Source organism: Fusarium musae, chromosome 1 (assembly GCF_019915245.1).
Source record: "Fusarium musae strain F31 chromosome 1, whole genome shotgun sequence".
Classification (NCBI taxonomy): Eukaryota; Fungi; Ascomycota; class Sordariomycetes; order Hypocreales; family Nectriaceae; genus Fusarium; species Fusarium musae.
Window position 1 is genome coordinate 2,719,169 of NC_058387.1, and position 18,033 is coordinate 2,737,201.

At 47.5% G+C, this 18,033-nt stretch overlaps 6 protein-coding genes across 6 annotated transcripts; 5 read left to right on the forward strand and 1 right to left on the reverse strand.

Annotated features, from left to right (window-relative positions):
* Nucleotides 1-2,103: 2,103 nt before the first annotated feature.
* J7337_000822 (uncharacterized protein) lies at nucleotides 2,104-2,870 on the forward strand (the record flags this gene model as incomplete). The annotated part of the gene is made up of 3 exons (XM_044818569.1): nucleotides 2,104-2,453; nucleotides 2,523-2,766; nucleotides 2,829-2,870. 3 exons carry the CDS (start codon nucleotides 2,104-2,106, stop codon nucleotides 2,868-2,870), a joined length of 636 nt encoding a protein of 211 aa, XP_044686271.1.
* Nucleotides 2,871-5,733: 2,863 nt separating this feature from the next.
* J7337_000823 (uncharacterized protein) lies at nucleotides 5,734-7,560 on the forward strand (the record flags this gene model as incomplete). Its single annotated transcript, XM_044818570.1, has 3 exons — nucleotides 5,734-6,033; nucleotides 6,138-6,363; nucleotides 6,428-7,560. The coding sequence occupies 3 exons, from the start codon at nucleotides 5,734-5,736 to the stop codon at nucleotides 7,558-7,560; spliced, it is 1,659 nt and encodes a 552-aa protein (XP_044686272.1).
* Nucleotides 7,561-8,439: 879 nt separating this feature from the next.
* J7337_000824 (uncharacterized protein) lies at nucleotides 8,440-9,266 on the forward strand (the record flags this gene model as incomplete). The annotated part of the gene is made up of 2 exons (XM_044818571.1): nucleotides 8,440-8,974; nucleotides 9,025-9,266. The coding sequence occupies 2 exons, from the start codon at nucleotides 8,440-8,442 to the stop codon at nucleotides 9,264-9,266; spliced, it is 777 nt and encodes a 258-aa protein (XP_044686273.1).
* A 914-nt stretch (nucleotides 9,267-10,180) lies between these two features.
* FPR4 (peptidylprolyl isomerase fpr4) lies at nucleotides 10,181-11,820 on the forward strand (the record flags this gene model as incomplete). The annotated part of the gene is made up of 4 exons (XM_044818572.1): nucleotides 10,181-10,267; nucleotides 10,415-10,870; nucleotides 10,922-11,564; nucleotides 11,615-11,820. The coding sequence occupies 4 exons, from the start codon at nucleotides 10,181-10,183 to the stop codon at nucleotides 11,818-11,820; spliced, it is 1,392 nt and encodes a 463-aa protein (XP_044686274.1).
* Nucleotides 11,821-12,929: 1,109 nt separating this feature from the next.
* On the forward strand, nucleotides 12,930-15,216 carry J7337_000826 (uncharacterized protein; the record flags this gene model as incomplete). The annotated part of the gene is made up of 4 exons (XM_044818573.1): nucleotides 12,930-13,702; nucleotides 13,762-14,340; nucleotides 14,409-14,472; nucleotides 14,497-15,216. The coding sequence occupies 4 exons, from the start codon at nucleotides 12,930-12,932 to the stop codon at nucleotides 15,214-15,216; spliced, it is 2,136 nt and encodes a 711-aa protein (XP_044686275.1).
* A 200-nt stretch (nucleotides 15,217-15,416) lies between these two features.
* Nucleotides 15,417-17,094, reverse strand: J7337_000827 (uncharacterized protein; the record flags this gene model as incomplete). Its single annotated transcript, XM_044818574.1, has 2 exons — nucleotides 15,417-16,550; nucleotides 16,606-17,094. 2 exons carry the CDS (start codon nucleotides 17,092-17,094, stop codon nucleotides 15,417-15,419), a joined length of 1,623 nt encoding a protein of 540 aa, XP_044686276.1.
* Between the last annotated feature and the right edge of the window lie 939 nt (nucleotides 17,095-18,033).

Below are 18,033 nucleotides of genomic sequence, written 5' to 3' on the forward strand. Positions count from 1 at the left end.
CATCTGGTGATGCTGGTAGATAGTGGATGGTGCGTTCGAACTTCTGTGCGACTTGGCTAACGTGAGGCTTTGTCGAGACCACGAGCAAAAAGTGAAGAGCACAATTGGTTATTATTGAATGATTAGGAGTCTCGGAACAAGTTGGGTGCAACAAAGAAGCACCCTTGCGGATCCTGCGGGTATTTTACACGCGGGGACAACGATAGCCGAGTCTGGTTGGCGGAAATAGTCCTGTCCTGTTCCTATTCTTGCTGAGTTGGATAAGGATCTGCGTTGAAGGAAGCAGCCAAGGCTTGGAAATGGGGAAATGATATGATGTTGAGAATATGAAGGCTTAGAAAGGAGAGTATGGTTCGTGGGGATATGAAAGTACAAGCAAAGAAGGGTCAGAGGGCGAAGGAATGATGAACAGAGTGAGAGCGCATGATGAATGAGAGGTTGAGAAATTGGGCAGTCAGATCAAAGAAAAATGACTGGTAGCTGAAATGACGGTACCGGGGGCGGTCTTGGCGTCCTTGTTGGGTTACTCACGAACGCCACTTGAAAAACGACCTAATCGTTTAAACAACCTAGGCAAAGACATAACATACCGGGAGAATCGAGAGACAAGTCCGGTCCCTTTCCATGACCAGCAAAGTTCCTATCCACGACTCCGAAGGGTATTTGGAGGTACATACAGATTCTTGATGAGCGCATATGAACTTCCCCTCAGTACCATCCCCTGACTTTCACAAGATAGATAGCCCGGTAACTCAGCTCGCCACGGCCCGCTTATGGACTTTGATTGCGCAAGAAAGATGCATTCTCGAACCAATAGGGTGCCAACCTTGAAAACGCCTCCAATGCACCCTCCGGCCACTTGCCTTGAGATGCCGCTCCCGTTTGGTCTTTGTTCCTGGACAACAGTGTACCCTAGAGATTGATGCTAAAAGTCGTAGCAAGATAGCGGCTAACAAGCCGATAAACATTTCGAGCATCAAGGCTGCTAGGCGCGGGTTTCCTTTCACAACCTAACGCAGCAGTCGTTGGTATTGGTTCCATGGCCTCGCATGGATCCACTCATATCAGAAGAGCTTGTCTGGTGATCCCATAAGTTAGCCGACAGAAGCCACAAGAGTCGTTTGTCTTGCAGCAACGTAGCACTGGCCAATGGCTTGCTTATTAGGCTTAGAATCGATCATAACTATTATCCGACCTCGCCATGATGTGGAAATGTTGATCAAATGAATGAATTAATGAATGCGAACTGACCCTATGTCTGACCGAAACTTTCCGTCGAGGAACGGCGCAACCGCTGAAGTCAATCCTGGAAAGTCACTTGGTTTGCCGCAGGAGCCTAAAAAGACGACAATCCGTTGAGCAAGCATGTGAGAGAGAAAACACTGGAGCATACAGAGTAGTCAATGAGCAGTTGGGATCAATGATTAAATGCCGTAAGCTCAAGCTAAACTTAGCATAATTTGGTTTACCTAGATTTCATAGACCCGAGACTAGATATTTTTGGCACTTGACATATCAGAAGTTTTCTTGTGCCCCGAGGACTCGCCATTATAAGAAGATGTCCAAATTTTGCACTTCTCTGCAACCCAGAACTGCTAAATTAGGTGACAGGGCGGCTGTATCCGTAATCGCTCTCTCCTTCTGATATGACCGCCGGCGATATACCGTCGATTTTTAGAGATCGGAACTAATCAACAACTACGTCACCAAAGTGCATTTTGAACTAGGACGCATAAGGTACCTCCTAATTAAAGAGGCCACGCAGGGAATGGATTTCTCACCTAGGCTGCTTTGAAGGAATATTCACTTAATCAGGGTTTGCTGTGCAGGATAGGCGGGATAGGCTCTAAGGCTGTTCTCTTGAAAGCAAGTGTCCCTTAGCCTATTTTTGAGTACTATCTCTCCGTACCTTGAGTTAGACCCGAAACACGGTAGATCTTGATTGAACCCCTTTCAGTAAGCCTAGCCCCACCTTTCTGTTAGCCCAGGAACAAACAAAAGCCTGGGGTCGAGTTCGTGACTTCTCGAATCCATCCAGCTATTCTTCTCCACACCTTGCACTTACATCTTTCGCATCACAAGTACGACCCACGGATACAGAACATGGCGATCGATAAAATTGTTACCGACCCAAGGCTTTGCGCAGTCTTGCAGATTTCAGACCAGGCACGCGACCAGGCTGGCGCACTCCTCAGTCTGGGTGAACAATCATTCAGCGAAGGACTCCCTTCAGCAGAAGCGCAAGCCGAAATCGCCAAGCAGCAAAAACTCCTTTTCACGACCATAGCGCATCTGAAAGGACTGCACCGAAACGTCTGTTTCTCCGCACGTGAGACCAAGTCCCAGACTGCCGAGTCGCGTCAAGAAGTCGACCGCCTGCACCTTCAGCTTCAGAATCTATATTACGAACAACGACACCTTCAAGGAGAGATTACAGCATGTGAATCATACGAGTAAGCCCTTGTATATTGACTCCAGCTGCAGCTGGTGGTCGAGTTTAGCATTTCATTAACAATTTACAGCCACAAATACCAACAATTGCCTCTTATCCCTGTCGAGGATTTCCTTGCCCAACATCCCGAACACGAGAATGATGACGAGAATACATTGATGGTTGCGCGCATAGATCACGAACGGTCTGAGCGTGAAGCTCTGGAGCAACAGCGACAGGAGCTGCTTAAGCGAAAACAAAAGCTGATTGCGGATAACAAAAGAAGGAAGGATGACCTTGCCAACTTGGATAATGATTTGGAAAAGTTCATTGATGTAGGTTTCTTGACGCCGGTTTTCCTCGTCGAGATCTCGCTTTTGTACTAACCTTTTTCTAGGCTGCCAAACCGATTCAGAAGTTGTTTGAAAAGGCACCTTAGATAACGACTTTCTTGGAGGACATGCAGAACTATGGTGGTTTTCGCCCAGTATGCGCTTCTGAGCTAGTCTTGAGCTGACATCACGGCGCTAGGGGAAACGCGTGAGTGTTGGATATTGAGACTCCTGGAGCAAACTTAATTAAAAGAATGGCAGGCTGGCGTACGGCGTTTATGGATCCGAATGAAACCGCAAGGGTTGGGCTTTGCCACGGAGAGTAACGTTGTAAGATTTCCTGAACATAAGATACCCATTGAAAGTGAAATCCGCAGAAATCCGCAAGTGTTCCCATCGAATCTTGATCTGTTATAGTCCGAGAATTCTGTCTTTTTTTTTTTTTTCCCTTTTGCGAAAAGGCCAGTTTGGCAGTTGGCATGCTTCGTTCTTTCATGGGAGCACTTAGTCTTTCAGTCGCAGGTTCAAGCGAAGAGTGTTTTCAGTATCCGTATCCAAGTGTAATATGGCCGCCCCGGCCCGCGTTTGCTATAAGCACGACACATGCCTCATCTCAGTTGAGTAGGAGGAGCCCATACAACAAGAAAACCTCGGACGCCAAAGTAAGGTGCTAAATGTACCTAATTAGGACCACTAAATATGTACCATTTATACTAAGTTTACCTAATCTTTTTGTCATTTAAGAGGCCTCAGCTTTATGTATTGCTTCATCTTGTGCTCAGGGAGGTATAGCTTCCCGCTATCCGAAAATTCATATGGGTGGACTTCCGAAAAGGCAAGGGATCCAATCACTTAGCCCCGTGGGCCAATGATAGTCATGTAACATCAACGAGACCCTACACCAAGCCACCAACCACGTCGACTAGCAAGTTCATTGAATTGGATGCTGGCTTGGCTGGCTACAACCAATGGATCGCCAACTCCTTGGGGGGACATCTAACTAAAGGACAATCACCGGCTGTGCTTGAACTTCCACCCATGACCAGACTTGGACCCATATGTATTTGGCAGGATCCTCAACCACTGATAGCGCCGCGTGTTGTGGTTACGGCTTGCGATTGACAGGTTTCTCAGGCTATCAATCAAGAGCAAGGAAATGTTACAACGACCAGGCAACCACAAGAAAATTGAACGAGCCTCGTGGATACAGCCTCAAGCCAGTCAAAATTGCTGTACATCAACGTTGTCGGACAGGCATTTACCAAAGGTCAAACGTCTTGCATCAAGCCCGTCACTCTTCATCTCAATTTCCATTGAGATCATGAGCAACAATCGATGCCCAAGCCGATAAGTGGTATTATATGTAGAACTGACACGGTGTGTGATTTCTGAGACAAGCCAAAGGTGCCAAATCTTGTCCTGGGGTATACATATCACCATGGCACCAACCAAGAGCAACTAGACCTTACGATTCGATTTGTGTCAACCGAGAGGTTTTGGATATCGCGCGAAGCATTGCCATGAAACAGCACAGAAGTGAATGAACAAGTACATGATTTGGAAACAACTTTCCAGGAACTCTAGATCGAGAAGTGTCACACTTTCCTTATAAACAAAAAGAAAGAAGAGAGAAGAAGACAAAAGGGACACTGCCGAGCACATGGTTTGCTTCACGTTAAAGCCAAGTGCCTGGCTTTGAGATGTTGAATTCAGACATTGAGCTTCATGTGTGACTTAAACCCTACATCTCAGCGCTTAAGGTACCTCTGGCTAGGAGCCTTTGAGGTCCATAACTTCTGGATCTACATTACGGTGACTGGAAACAGCAAACATGAGGTCTTCGTTATGCCATGGGCAATTGTTCACTTATGAGTGGCCCAAGATAATCCTGAGCTAAAGTCAAGGGCCCGCTTCGAGTTTCACTCGCCATGATTCATTAATGCTTAGCAGATGTATAGTTGATGAGCTTGTTTGCTAAGTCTCATTAGCTTATTATTAGACTACAGAAACCACGTTGACCACTATCACCCCCAATTTAGATCCGAGCGATACCTCAAGATACTGCTAGTCCAAGTTGAATGGTATGTAGTCGATGGTTGGTTCGCAAGCAGCATGACGATCAAGCCTCTCGGTATCATGTCCCTTGTTGCCCACCCCATATTTCGGCACATGGGGCGTGGGTCTTCAAGAAGATGATATCTTGTTCTTCTGGCCAAATCAGAAAAGCTAAAAGATGGCGCGTGCCATAAGGGTTGGTAACCATATCTTTAGATAGGGAGGCTGGCGAATACCCTGTGTCTCGTGCCTTCGACTTGACCATCATGACCATCCCCATGTCCTTTGTTCTCTGATCTATCAGAGCTAACTCTTTACAGATTTCATGTTATTTTTCGGATTGAGAAATCGGATGTGCATGGTTCACTTTGCTTGGTCTATCTCAAATCGACCAGGTGAATATCTCTCCGTAGCCTCCCACTTACACATGCATTCTCAACGTCATCCCGCCCGCTTTGTGTTTCTTTCCAATCTTGCTTTCCAGCTAACAAACTCTTGCTCTGGACGACCTGGTCTATGCAATCTATTCTCGATTTGAGTTTTCCCATCGTATTTGAGCCAAACGCCTCTAGGCTACTCCGGCTCTCTTGAACCACATCGCAGCTTCAAATACCCAAGAAACTCTATCTCTGTATCTTGCCCAGCATGTCTTTGTTCACATGGCTCGCGCAACGCGCAGGGGGATTAAGTATGATTGCGCTAAGTGCTCTCTGCTATTGGGTCATATACCAAGATGCCTCCCTTGAACAGTACCGATATGAAGGCAAACAGCCTGCCTCCCAATATCATCCAGATTCTGCGATAGGGGCTGGTGCTTGGAGCTTCGTCTTCGCATATTACTGCCTTTTTGTTCATATACTGGTTTGCGTTTTCCCTCTCCGAGCCTGCTGGACTATCTGGACTCTTACCCGAACCATGAAAAGAGCAGCGCGTAGCGATTCATTACTTGACCTGAAGAAACTCGGTTCACGCCGGGACTCCTATACTTCTGTATCGAGCTCTGAGACTCTCATATCCAGTCCAAAAAGTCCAGCTTCCTCCACTACCAGTGAAGCCGGAGATTACGATTCCGAATACTACACAGATGGTGTGCCAGGAGCTTGTGACAACGTCGTTCATGTCATCATCATCCCAAACTATAAGGAAGAAGTTGATACACTCAGGGAGACCCTCGATGTTCTGGCATCACATCCTCAAGCTCATTACTCATATGATGTAAGATTTTATTTTCCATAAGAGTCGAGACATAACCGTGTACCAGTGTCCAATAAACATACCAGGCTCATTTATTAAAGTCTCTCGCTGATGTTTCTCACTAGGTCTATCTTGGAATGGAACACCGAGAGAGCAGCGCCGAAACGAAGGCTCTTGGACTGATACAGGAATTCACGAAGAAGTTCAGATTCCTTGACTTCACACTTCATCCATCAGATATCCCAGATGAGGCCGCTGGCAAAGGCAGCAATCTCGCATGGGCTGCTCGCAAGCTGAGCGAGAGGTACTCAGTAGTTGTGAGGAAGAACGTTATAATCACTGGTATTGATGGTACGCCCGTTTAGAACTAACCCTTCATCCTCACCTGCACATGGCTAACTTGTGTATTCTCTAGCCGATAGCCATCTTTCATCGAACTACTTTACACTTCTGACAAACATGCACTTATCCTATTCCGAAACCGCATTGACTACCATCTACTCGGCTCCTATTATTTTCGACAGGAACGCACATTGCGTTCCATCTCTTGTTCGTGTTGCTGATATACTCTGGGGTGCTGCCGGTATGTCTGGCTTGTACCCTGGCTCCTCTATTTCTCCGCCTACATCCGTCTACTCTCTTCCTCTAGATTTGGTTGACCGGGTTGGCGGATGGGATTGTGGCAGCGAAGCCATCGGTGAGGACCTGCATATGTATATCAAATGTTTTTTCGCCCTCAATGGTAACTTAACCAGTCGAGTCATCTATAGCCCTGTCAGCCAAAGTAACGTCACGGGAGGTGGAGGACTACTGAAAGACACTCGTGCTCGTTACAAACAGGCCCTGCGTCACATGTGGGGTGCTCTTGATACTGGCTTTGCACTTCGTAAACTGGTTCAGTTATGGCAAGATCGCAAGCAAACTTGCTGCTCCTATCAACCACTTCACTACACCATCCCAGATGCCGGCCATTTTGCCTTTCCCGAAAACCCCGCAAGCGATGAGCACAGCGAACAGGCTTGTGACAACGGCATCTTCTCAAACATCCACAGGGAAGCTATCCAACACCCCCACTGGGAGAATGTTTTCTATATGCTGCATCGCCTTTTCGAAGCTCACTTTCTTCCCGTTCATATGGCTATACTGGTACTCTCTTCGGCACTCTATGTCAAGCTCACAGAAGGCAACGGGGACCCACGAAACCTGGCCTGGGTTTTTAGCTGGTGTAATCTTGTTCGTATCTACGGTTTCTTTCAAATTGGGATCTACGTGTCTCTATACGAGAGTTTTCACCAGACGGGAGTCGCCAGCCGGGAGAGGGAAATGGTCAAGGCTGGACTGGCCAACGGGATGGACTTTTCCCGACGATCTCTCAAGAACAACTGGTATGACTATTTTGCGATTCCCGTTGTCGCTCCTCTGTATGGCACCATACCCAGTGCTCAAGCTTTGATTTGCCAGCTTTGGGACCAAGACCTTGTTTATACTGTGAGCAAGAAGGCAACGCGGCGTCAGATGCCCGGTGTGAAGGTTGACAACATGGCCTAAAAGGCCAGAAATACTATCGTCGTGGCCCCTGGGGTCTTGAAGCGTCAAGCAAGGGTTTATGATGATGAGTATGGTAATGGATGCAGATGGCCAGTCTCGTGACTAATCCGGAAAAGAATATATACCAATGACTTGGCCATTCAGGGAAGCTTACATGCATTTGGCAAGAATACTTAATGCTTAGAATGAAGGTCGGGTTGTTTAAGAGACCATACCGAAGCGTGTTCAAGACGATATATATAATTTCGCTAATTCAAAGAGAGGCAGATGGACCTATGATGCATGGTTCTTTGTATAATAATTTATACTTGCTCTTCACTAGCTACTCAAAGATGATACAGATCTAAACAATACACAGGGTCTGGAAAAGATTTCGGATAAAGCTTCTTGCTTTGACACTATAAGCTTATGCCGCACTTATCTAGATGGAAAGCTACAGATCTTTGAATTGAACCTTTCAAATCACAAGTGTAATGCCGTATTGCAACTATATTGTTCTCCTTTGTGGCAGGGTGAATAACGTCAATATGCATAACAGAGAACGTTGAAAAGCCGGTCGGAGTGGGGCCTCGTGGTGCCGAAACACGTCGGATATTAAAGTCACTTGAACCAATGAGACGAAGGCTGAGCGACGGATTCAGCATTTGGATCCAGTGTTTGTTAAACACCGTATGCCATTATTCTTAAATAATGCCTAGCTCATACGGGCTGTAAGTCGAAGGGTTTATCGACGGACACGCCGTTTAAGACTATTTAAGGTAACGTACATCTAAAGAGCAATGAACATAGGGCGCCTTTATTTTATCATCCGAAACCTACAAGTAGTACCTCAATATCTACCGCTCAATTTAGCAGAATTCATCATAATCGTTTATACCAATGTCTTCGAAGCAGCTACGCATTGGCGTTTTCATGCCCTCAAGCGTGCAGCTACTCGATCTGGCAACTGTCGATGTTCTCGCCTCAATGTCTAAAGAATATCTTCGTCTCCTTCCTCTCCCCGCACACATTAGTGAAATGGCACCCAGCACCAAGATTACCTATATCACATCGCCAAAGTTGTTTCCAACCGTGAACTTAACTGCAGATCTATCCGTCCGTACATCACACACGTACGAAGATGATGACGTTGGTCCCGGCAAACTTGACATTATCGTGGTACCTGGTACAGATCCAGCGGAGGACTTTGAAGAGGCATCGACAAAGTGGCTAAGAGACCATTTCAACACTGGGGGTGTTGATGTATTGTGCGTCTGCACTGGTGTTTATCTGTGCGGCGCTGCAGGTATTCTCGACAGCCGCCAGGTAAGTGGCCCCAGAGGGCTTCAAGGCGAATTGATCCAGAAATATCCAAACGCACATTTTGTCGGAGAGGAGTATCGTTGGATTCAGGACGGTAACCTTTGGTCAAGCGGTATGTCTGCGCTACGCCAAGATTGAGCCAGTTGCTTACAGAAACATCAGGTGGGATAACCAACGGCAATGATCTCATGGCTGCGTATGCTCAGGCACAGATCAAATATTGGCCAAAATCGATCTCTAAGCTGGGTGCGATGCTTGTCGATGTCGGTGATCGACCTCAGATCTACCATCAGAGCCAGCGCAAATTCTTTACGGTATTCGCATGGCAAGTTATTCAGAGCTGGCTTTTGAGCATAGTACCATTTGGAAAAGGTTTATTCAGGGCGAAGAACGATTCCTCCTAAATACCCAAATAGGTGTTTGCGAAGATGTATATATTTAGGAATCTCGAGTCACTCACCTTAACTCATAATGCGACATTCAACTCTCTGATATCCACTAAGCCCAGAATCATGCTGTTGGGACTAATATGGGTTGACAGAATTCGATTTTACTTATTGTTCAATTCTTGAATTATTTAACAATTTATATTTTAAAAGGGTGTAAATACTCTATTATATACTTCTCTAAATATCACAAGTCTTCTTACCTCCCCCTTGCTATAGAAGCTTCCTACCTTCATGCAGCATGCAAAGGCCGTCAAGGTCTTCTATATGGCACTCAGAACGGTGAGAAACGTTTCTACCAAATTTAACTAATGTTGTCTACCAACCCAGGTATTTAGTTTTTTCAGTCCAGAAGTTTCTGACCCTTCCCCAGCCCTGCTAAGACGGCTTCTCGGAGCAAGAAAACATGAAGACCTTGACATAAAGTGTCAAGATAACCGTAGCAAAAGGTAGCCTAAACTTATGCTAAGTTATCTAAGCAGCTAAGTCTGTTTTTGTCATGTAGGGCCTAGGACGGCTCTGTCCATGACTTCTTAGTGGAGCTTATGGCGGGAAAATCTGTGCCAAAGCGGTACGAGGTAACTCGTGTTGCTGTGACAGTGAGCACCCCACCGCGATAAGAGCCGTTATCGTAGAGTTCTATTGGTTGCACGCGTGGGGCTCTTGTTGAGCCCCGAAAAAAATTTCGAAGCTCTGGAGTTGCTTCTCGATTCTTAGTTTTGTTCTTTTGCAGTGAGCAAGAGTCTCAGGAAAACCTCACTCTATCACCATTCTTCATCCTTTCTCTCACTTTTCTGTTTTCTTGTTTCTTTCCGGCCTACGCTTCACATTTCATCTACATTTGAAACAAAAGTAAACACATAACCGCCACAATGTCCGCCGTTCCTGGTCCCGTCTACGGCCTCGAGGTCCCTCCTGGAGAGATCTTAATTCCAGCCACCATGGAATTCCCTGCCTCTGTAAGTTCTTCTCCGGCGCGTCGAATCTTGCTTGATGCGATGCAATGCGCTTTTTTGCGCTGGCTCGCTCTCAGTTGGCGGCGCATCATTTGCGACAGCAGTTCGGTATGGTCTTGACCTCATAGTTCTAACCGTGAAATCCCACAGTTCCGCATTACCATGGCTGCCGTTGACCCTACCGAAGAGCCTGAGGCTGACGGTGAGGGCAACATTCCTACTGTTCCTCGATCCACCCTGCGCCTCGTCAAGCGTGCTCTCCCTGGTCTCGATGAGGATGAGGATGATGAGATCGATGACGAGTACATGAAGGCTCTCCTCGCCGGCTCCGACGATGAGGAGGACTCTGATGAGGAGGCTAACGGTGGCCCTAGCGACCCCGTCAAGGCCAAGAAGCAGAGGCAGGCTGCTGCCATCAAGAAACTTCTTGAATCTGCTCAGGAGGAATCTGATGAGGAGATGGAGGATGCCAAGCCCAACGGCAAGGCCAAGGGCAAGGCGAAGGCTACAGAAGAGGACGAAGAGGACGATGACGATTCCGATGATGACAGCGAGGAGGGTGCCGATCTTGAGAACTTTGTCATCTGCACTCTCGATACTGAAAGAGTGAGTCTATGGAAGCAGAACCTCGGAACTGTCAGCTAACTTTTACGCAAGAACTACCAGCAGCCCCTTGATATCACTGTCAACCATGGCGAGAAGGTTTTCTTTGTCGTTACTGGTACTCACACCATCTACCTCACTGGAAACTACATCATGGACGATGATGAGGATGATGAGGATGAGGATGAAGATGACTACGATCTTTCCCCTGATGAGCTTGAATATGCCCTCGAGGGCGAGGAGAGCGATGAGAGTGACGAGCTCGATGGTGTCCAGGACCCCCGTGTTCAGGAGATTGAGTCTGACGAGGAGGAGGCCCCCAAGCTAGTTTCCGTTCAAAAGGGCAAGAACAAGCGCGCCGCTGAAGAGGCTACGGAGGGTCTTGACGAGCTCATCTCCAAGGACGATGCCAAATTGTCCAAGAAGCAACAGAAGAAGCTCAAGAACAACAAGGGCGAGGCTGTTGCTACCGAGGAGAAGAAGGACGCTAAGAAGGTTCAATTCGCAAAGAACCTCGAACAGGGCCCTACTGGCTCTGCTGAGAAGGCCAAGCAGGGCAAGGCCACCACCGGTGTCAAGGTTGTTCAGGGCGTGACCATCGACGACCGAACTATTGGCAACGGCCGTACCGTTAAGAACGGCGACACTGTTGGTGTTCGATACATCGGCAAGCTCCAGAACGGAAAGCAGTTTGATGGTAAGTGACTAGCTCCCGCCGTATCTTCAACTTCATTAACACTTTGATAGCCAACAAGAAGGGTAAGCCTTTCTCCTTCAAGGCTGGCAAGGGACAAGTGATCAAGGGCTGGGACATTGGTGTTATTGGCATGGCTATTGGTGGTGAGCGCCGTCTTACTATCCCCGCCCATCTTGCCTACGGCTCCCGCGGCCTTCCAGGCATTCCCGCCAATAGCACATTGATCTTCGATGTCAAGCTTCTTGAGATCAAGTGAGTGTAGCGTAGCATATGCCTCCACTCACTCGACACAAAGCCGACTTGCTACCGCACTCGTGACATAATACCCCAAACAGAGGCTGCAGAATTTGGCGACAAGTTGATCACGTCGTGGACGCCTGTATTCCCCAGGCTCATCTATCATATCTGCTGTCCACCCGGTGTTGTTGTTTTGCATGCAAGGATAAGAGAGCACAGACTTGTACATTCTGCGGAGGCTCGTCGGTGTTTAGAAGACAAAACAGGAACGATGTGGTGAGGACCGTCTCCGCTGCATGACATGAAATGGCGTACGATAAAAAAGGGTTATGCTTACGCTTTGCTATTGTTATAATTTTCCTTGTGCCCTAAAGGATTTTGTAAGGTTATTCAGATAAAATACTACCTCTTTCCTTTTCATTTGCTGTTTTCTCCCTCCCGAGCCTTCTTTGTGTTGGTTTCATCATAGACTTGATAAAAGAAGCCGTGGATGTCGAACCTTCCAAGTACCTACCACCCAGCCTGATGGAGGTAGGTTCATTTCCTTCTGGCTCGACAGCCTCCGACTCTGCTCTGCAACAACATCGCCGAGAGAAAACCTCGAGCGCAATTCTCTCCGTATCTGGCTACTGCATTATCTTATTAGACGTGGCCAGCCCTCGGATATTGATGGGTGGTGTGCTAACTTTCTCTTTATTGACTACCTTGGAGTATCATGGCACCAACCTTGCTCAAGAAAGCCAGTCAACAATTCGTCCGTCTTTCGTCCTGCGATTCGAAGAATATATTTGAAGCGCCTCCAGGATCCGTGTTCAATGTTGCAGACGGATCGGAGGCGCAAACTTCGCGGAAGTTTCGCACTGGCGGTTCAAAAAGATGGACACCTTTCCGGGGTGCTTTCAAGAACATGAGAAAAAACGCACGCAGCCGTAAGCCGTCTTATTTGTCTTCTTTGTAACCCATTGACATGCAGTAGGTGCCGAAGTATCCAAAGATGCTCATGAATCCCCCGAGGACCAAGCCAAACCCCATTTACTTTTCAGATCTGTCCCAAGACTGGAACATGGAGCGAGAAGTCCAGATGCAAAGGAAGTAGTAATACGAGAGTTGGGGTTGCATCCCACGGCTATGGCATCAAACTCTACTTTGGTGATTCGAAACTCCCCGAAACGAGCACGAAGCTCTTTGCAGCTGGTCAATCCTGCTCCTTCCAGTGGACTAATCACTCCACCTTCTTCTGAGGCAAGCTATACAGTCACAACCACCGATGACATGTCCACAGCGAAGACTTCGATAGAATCTTCTATGCTACGGAACTGGGAAATCATGGATAGACGATACAATAGGCGAAATCCATGGACCCGCTCAAGCCCTGAAGGCCGCGCTCTCAGTACTATTCCCGAGGCCGGTGTTGTTCAGGCTCGGCCTACCATTGCAACTGTAGAGAGGGCATCCGCTGCCAAGATTTTCCTTGAGACTTACTTCAATGAACTTCTCTGTAAACCAAATGCAAGAGCGTTGCGGGGCCAGTGCCTCGAGTCTCAGTTGTGCAACTATTTGTTAATGACACCAGAGGAGAAGGAGAAGATTCGAGTGCAATATAGAAGGCAGGAAACGTGCCATCTCAGAGAGTCGAGGGCAATGAGGGCAGGTTCCTTGGCTTATCATGGAAACCAGGACTCTTCCCCCTTAGTCAACAACTACGAGCCGCTTCAAATTTTAGGCAAAGGCAGTTTCGGAGTAGTAAGACTTGTACGTGAAAAGCCTGCTCCAGGGCATGCTTTCCCTGGGCAAGTTTATGCTATGAAAGTCATTCGAAAGACAGAAATGCTACGGAACAGCCAAGAAGGCCATTTGCGAGCTGAGAGGGATTTTCTTGTGGCTTCTGAAGGATCACAGTGGTTAGTACCAAAGCTGACCAACACTACAAGGTCACTGACTGACTGAATGACCTTCTCAGGGCTGTTCCACTGATTGCCAGCTTTCAAGACACAACAAACCTCTACCTGGTGATGGAGTACATGCCGGGTGGCGATTTTCTCGGATTGCTCATTCGGCAAAACATTCTGCAGGAACCCATTGCACAGTTTTACATCGCAGAGATGATCCTTGCTGTTGAAGAGGCCCATCGTTTGAACTTTATTCACCGCGACATAAAACCAGACAACTTCCTCATTTCCGCGACTGGTCATCTAAAAATTTCCGACTTTGGGCTAGCATTTAATGATCACTGGTCCCACGACGCAGCATACTACAATGCCCACCGATATTCCTTGGTCCGAAGACTGAATATGAACATCAATGGTGACGAGACGGATCAAAAAGGCAGTAAGGATCTCCTGAAACATCTTGAGTGGTACCAGTCTCTTGTTTCTGGACTTGACAGGCATGGGAAACATCCATTGGCGAGTAACGAGGACTTGCGAAGTCTTATCGGTTGGAGAAACCGGCACGGTAACCGCACTGCTGCGCGTTCAGTTGTTGGCACCAGTCAATATATGGCTCCTGAAGTTGTTCTTAGTCAGAAATATGACGGGAGGTGTGACTGGTAGAGCATCGGCATCATCCTGTATGAATGCCTGTACGGGCAGACTCCCTTTCTAGCAGAAGAAGGACGCAAGCAGACGAAACAAAACATCGTTGTGCGTACGTTCGTATCAACTTGAACGAGGTAAATGACTAACAGTGACCGCAGGACTTCAAGAAGAACTTCCAGTTTCCACCCAGGCCATTCGTAAGCGACAAGTGCAAAGATCTCATCTGCCGCCTGATCCAAGAGAAGGATATTCGGCTGTGCTCAAGGAGGTATCAGGTCAAATACCGGGATTCGTTCAAAAGCTATGTGTTTCCCGATGACGCAGAAGATATCAAAGCGCACAGGTGGTTCAGGAACACGCCCTGGGATCGCCTGCAATCAATGCCTCCTCCATTCACTCCGAATCTGAAGGGCGATGACGATGCACACTATTTTGATGAATCTGAACCATTTGAAGACTGGTCTGAGTCGATTCCCTCGGGTGTCTTTCTAAGATCGGAAGATGTCAAGGATATCCTTTTTGGATTTGATACCCATGTGCAAGCAAAGGCTATGGAGCTTATCAAAATTCCGTTCGACGCCGCCAAGCTTCGAAGTATAGACCGGGATATTGATGGATCAAAGGAACTTCAGCCGAACGACAAGGCTACACTGAAGCAGTTTATTAGATTTTATGGCCATAAAGAGCGCAAACGACCAAGAGACATGTTGCTCCGGGACAAGGATACCAAAAGGACTTCATTAAAAATTCGAAAAGAGACGGCTTTCATGGGCTATACCTGGCGTCGGATGAGACCCGGTGGATATATCGATCCGAAAGTAACGGAGACGCGGAAAATGGACGAAAGCCAGGCTTCAACACTGAATATTGAGCGTTGAATAAAAAGAAAAGAGAAGAAGAGGAGGACGGTATGAGATACGAAGGTGTTCAGCCCTCAGAAGCATTGTGAGTAGTATTACGAATAGACATTAAGAGCTAGACCTTATCGGCGTGTGTACCTTCATCCTGATACTCATTTCATCATCCTCGCCCTATGTAGAAACATCAAATCATTACCATAACATTGAGCGTGCATCCTTCATTGTGATTTGGATCTTTTGTTGGTATTGCTGTACGAAACAGACTCCGTTAAAGCAGCTGGGTCACCAGACGCAACAGCTTTGGCATTGCGAATCTCCCATTCAAATTCCTTGAGGGCCCGGATCTCCCAAGAGAAGAAGAGTAGCGAGAGCAGACCATCGATAACTCCAGCGACCAAGCAAAGACTACTGACCAGCATAAGGACAAATGCGACGCAGTTTCCAGGACTAAACCAGACAGCGACAAGACATGCTAGCCAGACAAGCAATGCGCCAAAGAAGTGTATGCCTCGCCAGTAGCGCTGGCGAATCTCGCGAGCATGGTATTTTTGTATCATTCCCAGAATTTCATCGTAAGTGGACGTCTGAAATGAATCGTGATTAGAGAAGCGACCTCGCCTGAGTTGGGTATCGGGATCCGCACTCTGCGCTGCGTCACCAGAGTGAATGCTGCTAGCCGGGCTACTGGAGGCCAAGTATGCGCCAGTCTGCAGAGCAGCAGATGGCGTTTCGGAGCGGGGATCAGCTCTGATAGGCAATGGGGAAGGGGTATGCAGGACGAGAGTGGCTTGAACAGCAAAGTGGTCGGAGAGGGAACAAAGGAGATCAGGATGCCGCTCAGTCATTGAAACATGAGCCGACTTGACGATCCAACCAGGAGCGGCAGCAGGAGCATCAGGGTCGACTCCTGTCGAGGCAAAGATGTAGTCGAGTCGCTGGCCTTGAGGATCAATGGTATCAGGTGGGACCTCGCAAAGATCGCCCCCCTTGAGCCGATTCTGCTGGTTTTTGTTCCAGCGCCATGTGTTATAGACGGAGTTGCTGGTTGCGCCATTCTCGAGGAGATTGAAGGCGGCTGTCGGTAATGGCCGATGACGATCCTTTTCAGATGGATGGTAGGCAGGACCAAGAGCGCTGTCAGGGTGTAATTTGCGCCAGATGTCATGAACAGGCGCATGTGTTGTAATTACCCGGTGAAATATGGACAAGGGTAACATGTTGAAATCACCCATTCCGACGACGAGATGTCCGCGTTCAGCAGCGCCGCGCATAAGCTTTGAAATCTCCCATGACTGCGCAACTCGATGACAGTCGTATGTACTCACAGGCTCGGGCTCGTATGGGGAATGGGTCTAAAATTCAAGTCAATTAACAAGCTGAAATGCGATATAACAGATTCAGACTCACATGTGTATTGAAGACCTCGATTATGTCCTTTCTCCTTGGCCCAAAGCGAATTTTGGCGCAAGCAACACCCTTGCCTACATACCAGTCTCCCCTCCAAAATGCAGTTGGTCGCCCATTGAGGGGATACTTGAACATGGTACTCTCCTCGATCGGCCAGTGACTCAAGATAGCCAGACCGCCACCAAAAGCACCGCTGTGGTAGAACTTTCCATAGGGGAGAATCTGGCGAGTGTGATGGCGAATGGCTTGGTAATCCTCCTGTGTAAAACATTCCTGCAGGGAAACGATATGCGGTGTAGGGACGGCGTGTGTAATTCTGCGTCCTATCTCGTCAAGTCTTGCAATTCGATGGGTCGATATGTAGCGAAGACCCCAGCAGTTGAGGGTCAAGAGGTTGATCTCAGAGGGGAAATTATGAGGCTTATCATTGTTGACGGCAATGGTGGAAGGCGTTGTGACATGCTCAGCAGCGTCACTTGCCATGACCATGGCACCGGTGGAATATGCGCAAGTAATGGTGACTGATCTGTTTCGTGAATATCAGACAGTCGGAGAAAGAGGGTGAGACAAGGGACCGGGCATGGGACAAGTTTTGGATCTCAGGTTGGAGAGTGAAAATATTGAACGTGGCGCGATGCCTCGAGTGCTGGATATTAGTTAATTAGATATGAGGGCACCAGCCAGGTATCGCTGGTATTAGTGGTAGAGCCTAAGAAGCGCAAACCGGCAATATTACAGATTAGTTACGATCGAAAGCAAAATTCTAAAATGAGGGAGATGCGATAGACGGTCACCGCTAGGAAAAGGAGTGAGAACACGCGACGCGAAGGAGTCTAATGTGATAATTTACAGAACACCAATTGAACCAATACCACGCCTCCTTCTTGTTTGGGGACACTGCCGGTACTTGTGGTCACCCGGACTATCCGCTCCAAGGAGGGGCCGATACCTGTTGGGCTGATTACCGACGTAAGTGAATATGGAGGTATACATGGAGCAGGGGTGAAAGAAAGACGAGTAATAAAGCAATGATTGGTGATGGAACTATTGAACTCATAGCGGCGTTCCTCTTAATTTTGTTCCATATACTCTGTGGTATGCTTATTTGAGATTGCACCTCTTTGCTAAGGTATTATCCACACCTGACGGTAAGTTGCCAAAACATATCCATCCTAGCCATCATATTGCTTCCTGACTTTAGACTAATTTCAGTAAATGACCAAAGTCTTTTTCTCTCTTAGGATCAACCCCCAAATTTCTTTCTTCCTATAGTCTAGGTAGGTAGGTAGCACTCTAACTTACCTTACTCTAAACGGTTCAGCTCTCGTGATGAACTAAGATAGAAGCTTCCAGGAACCGTGCAATTCCGCCAGTAAGATAAAGTTACCATGCCATTAGACTCAGAGCTTCATTCTTCTCACTTCTAAT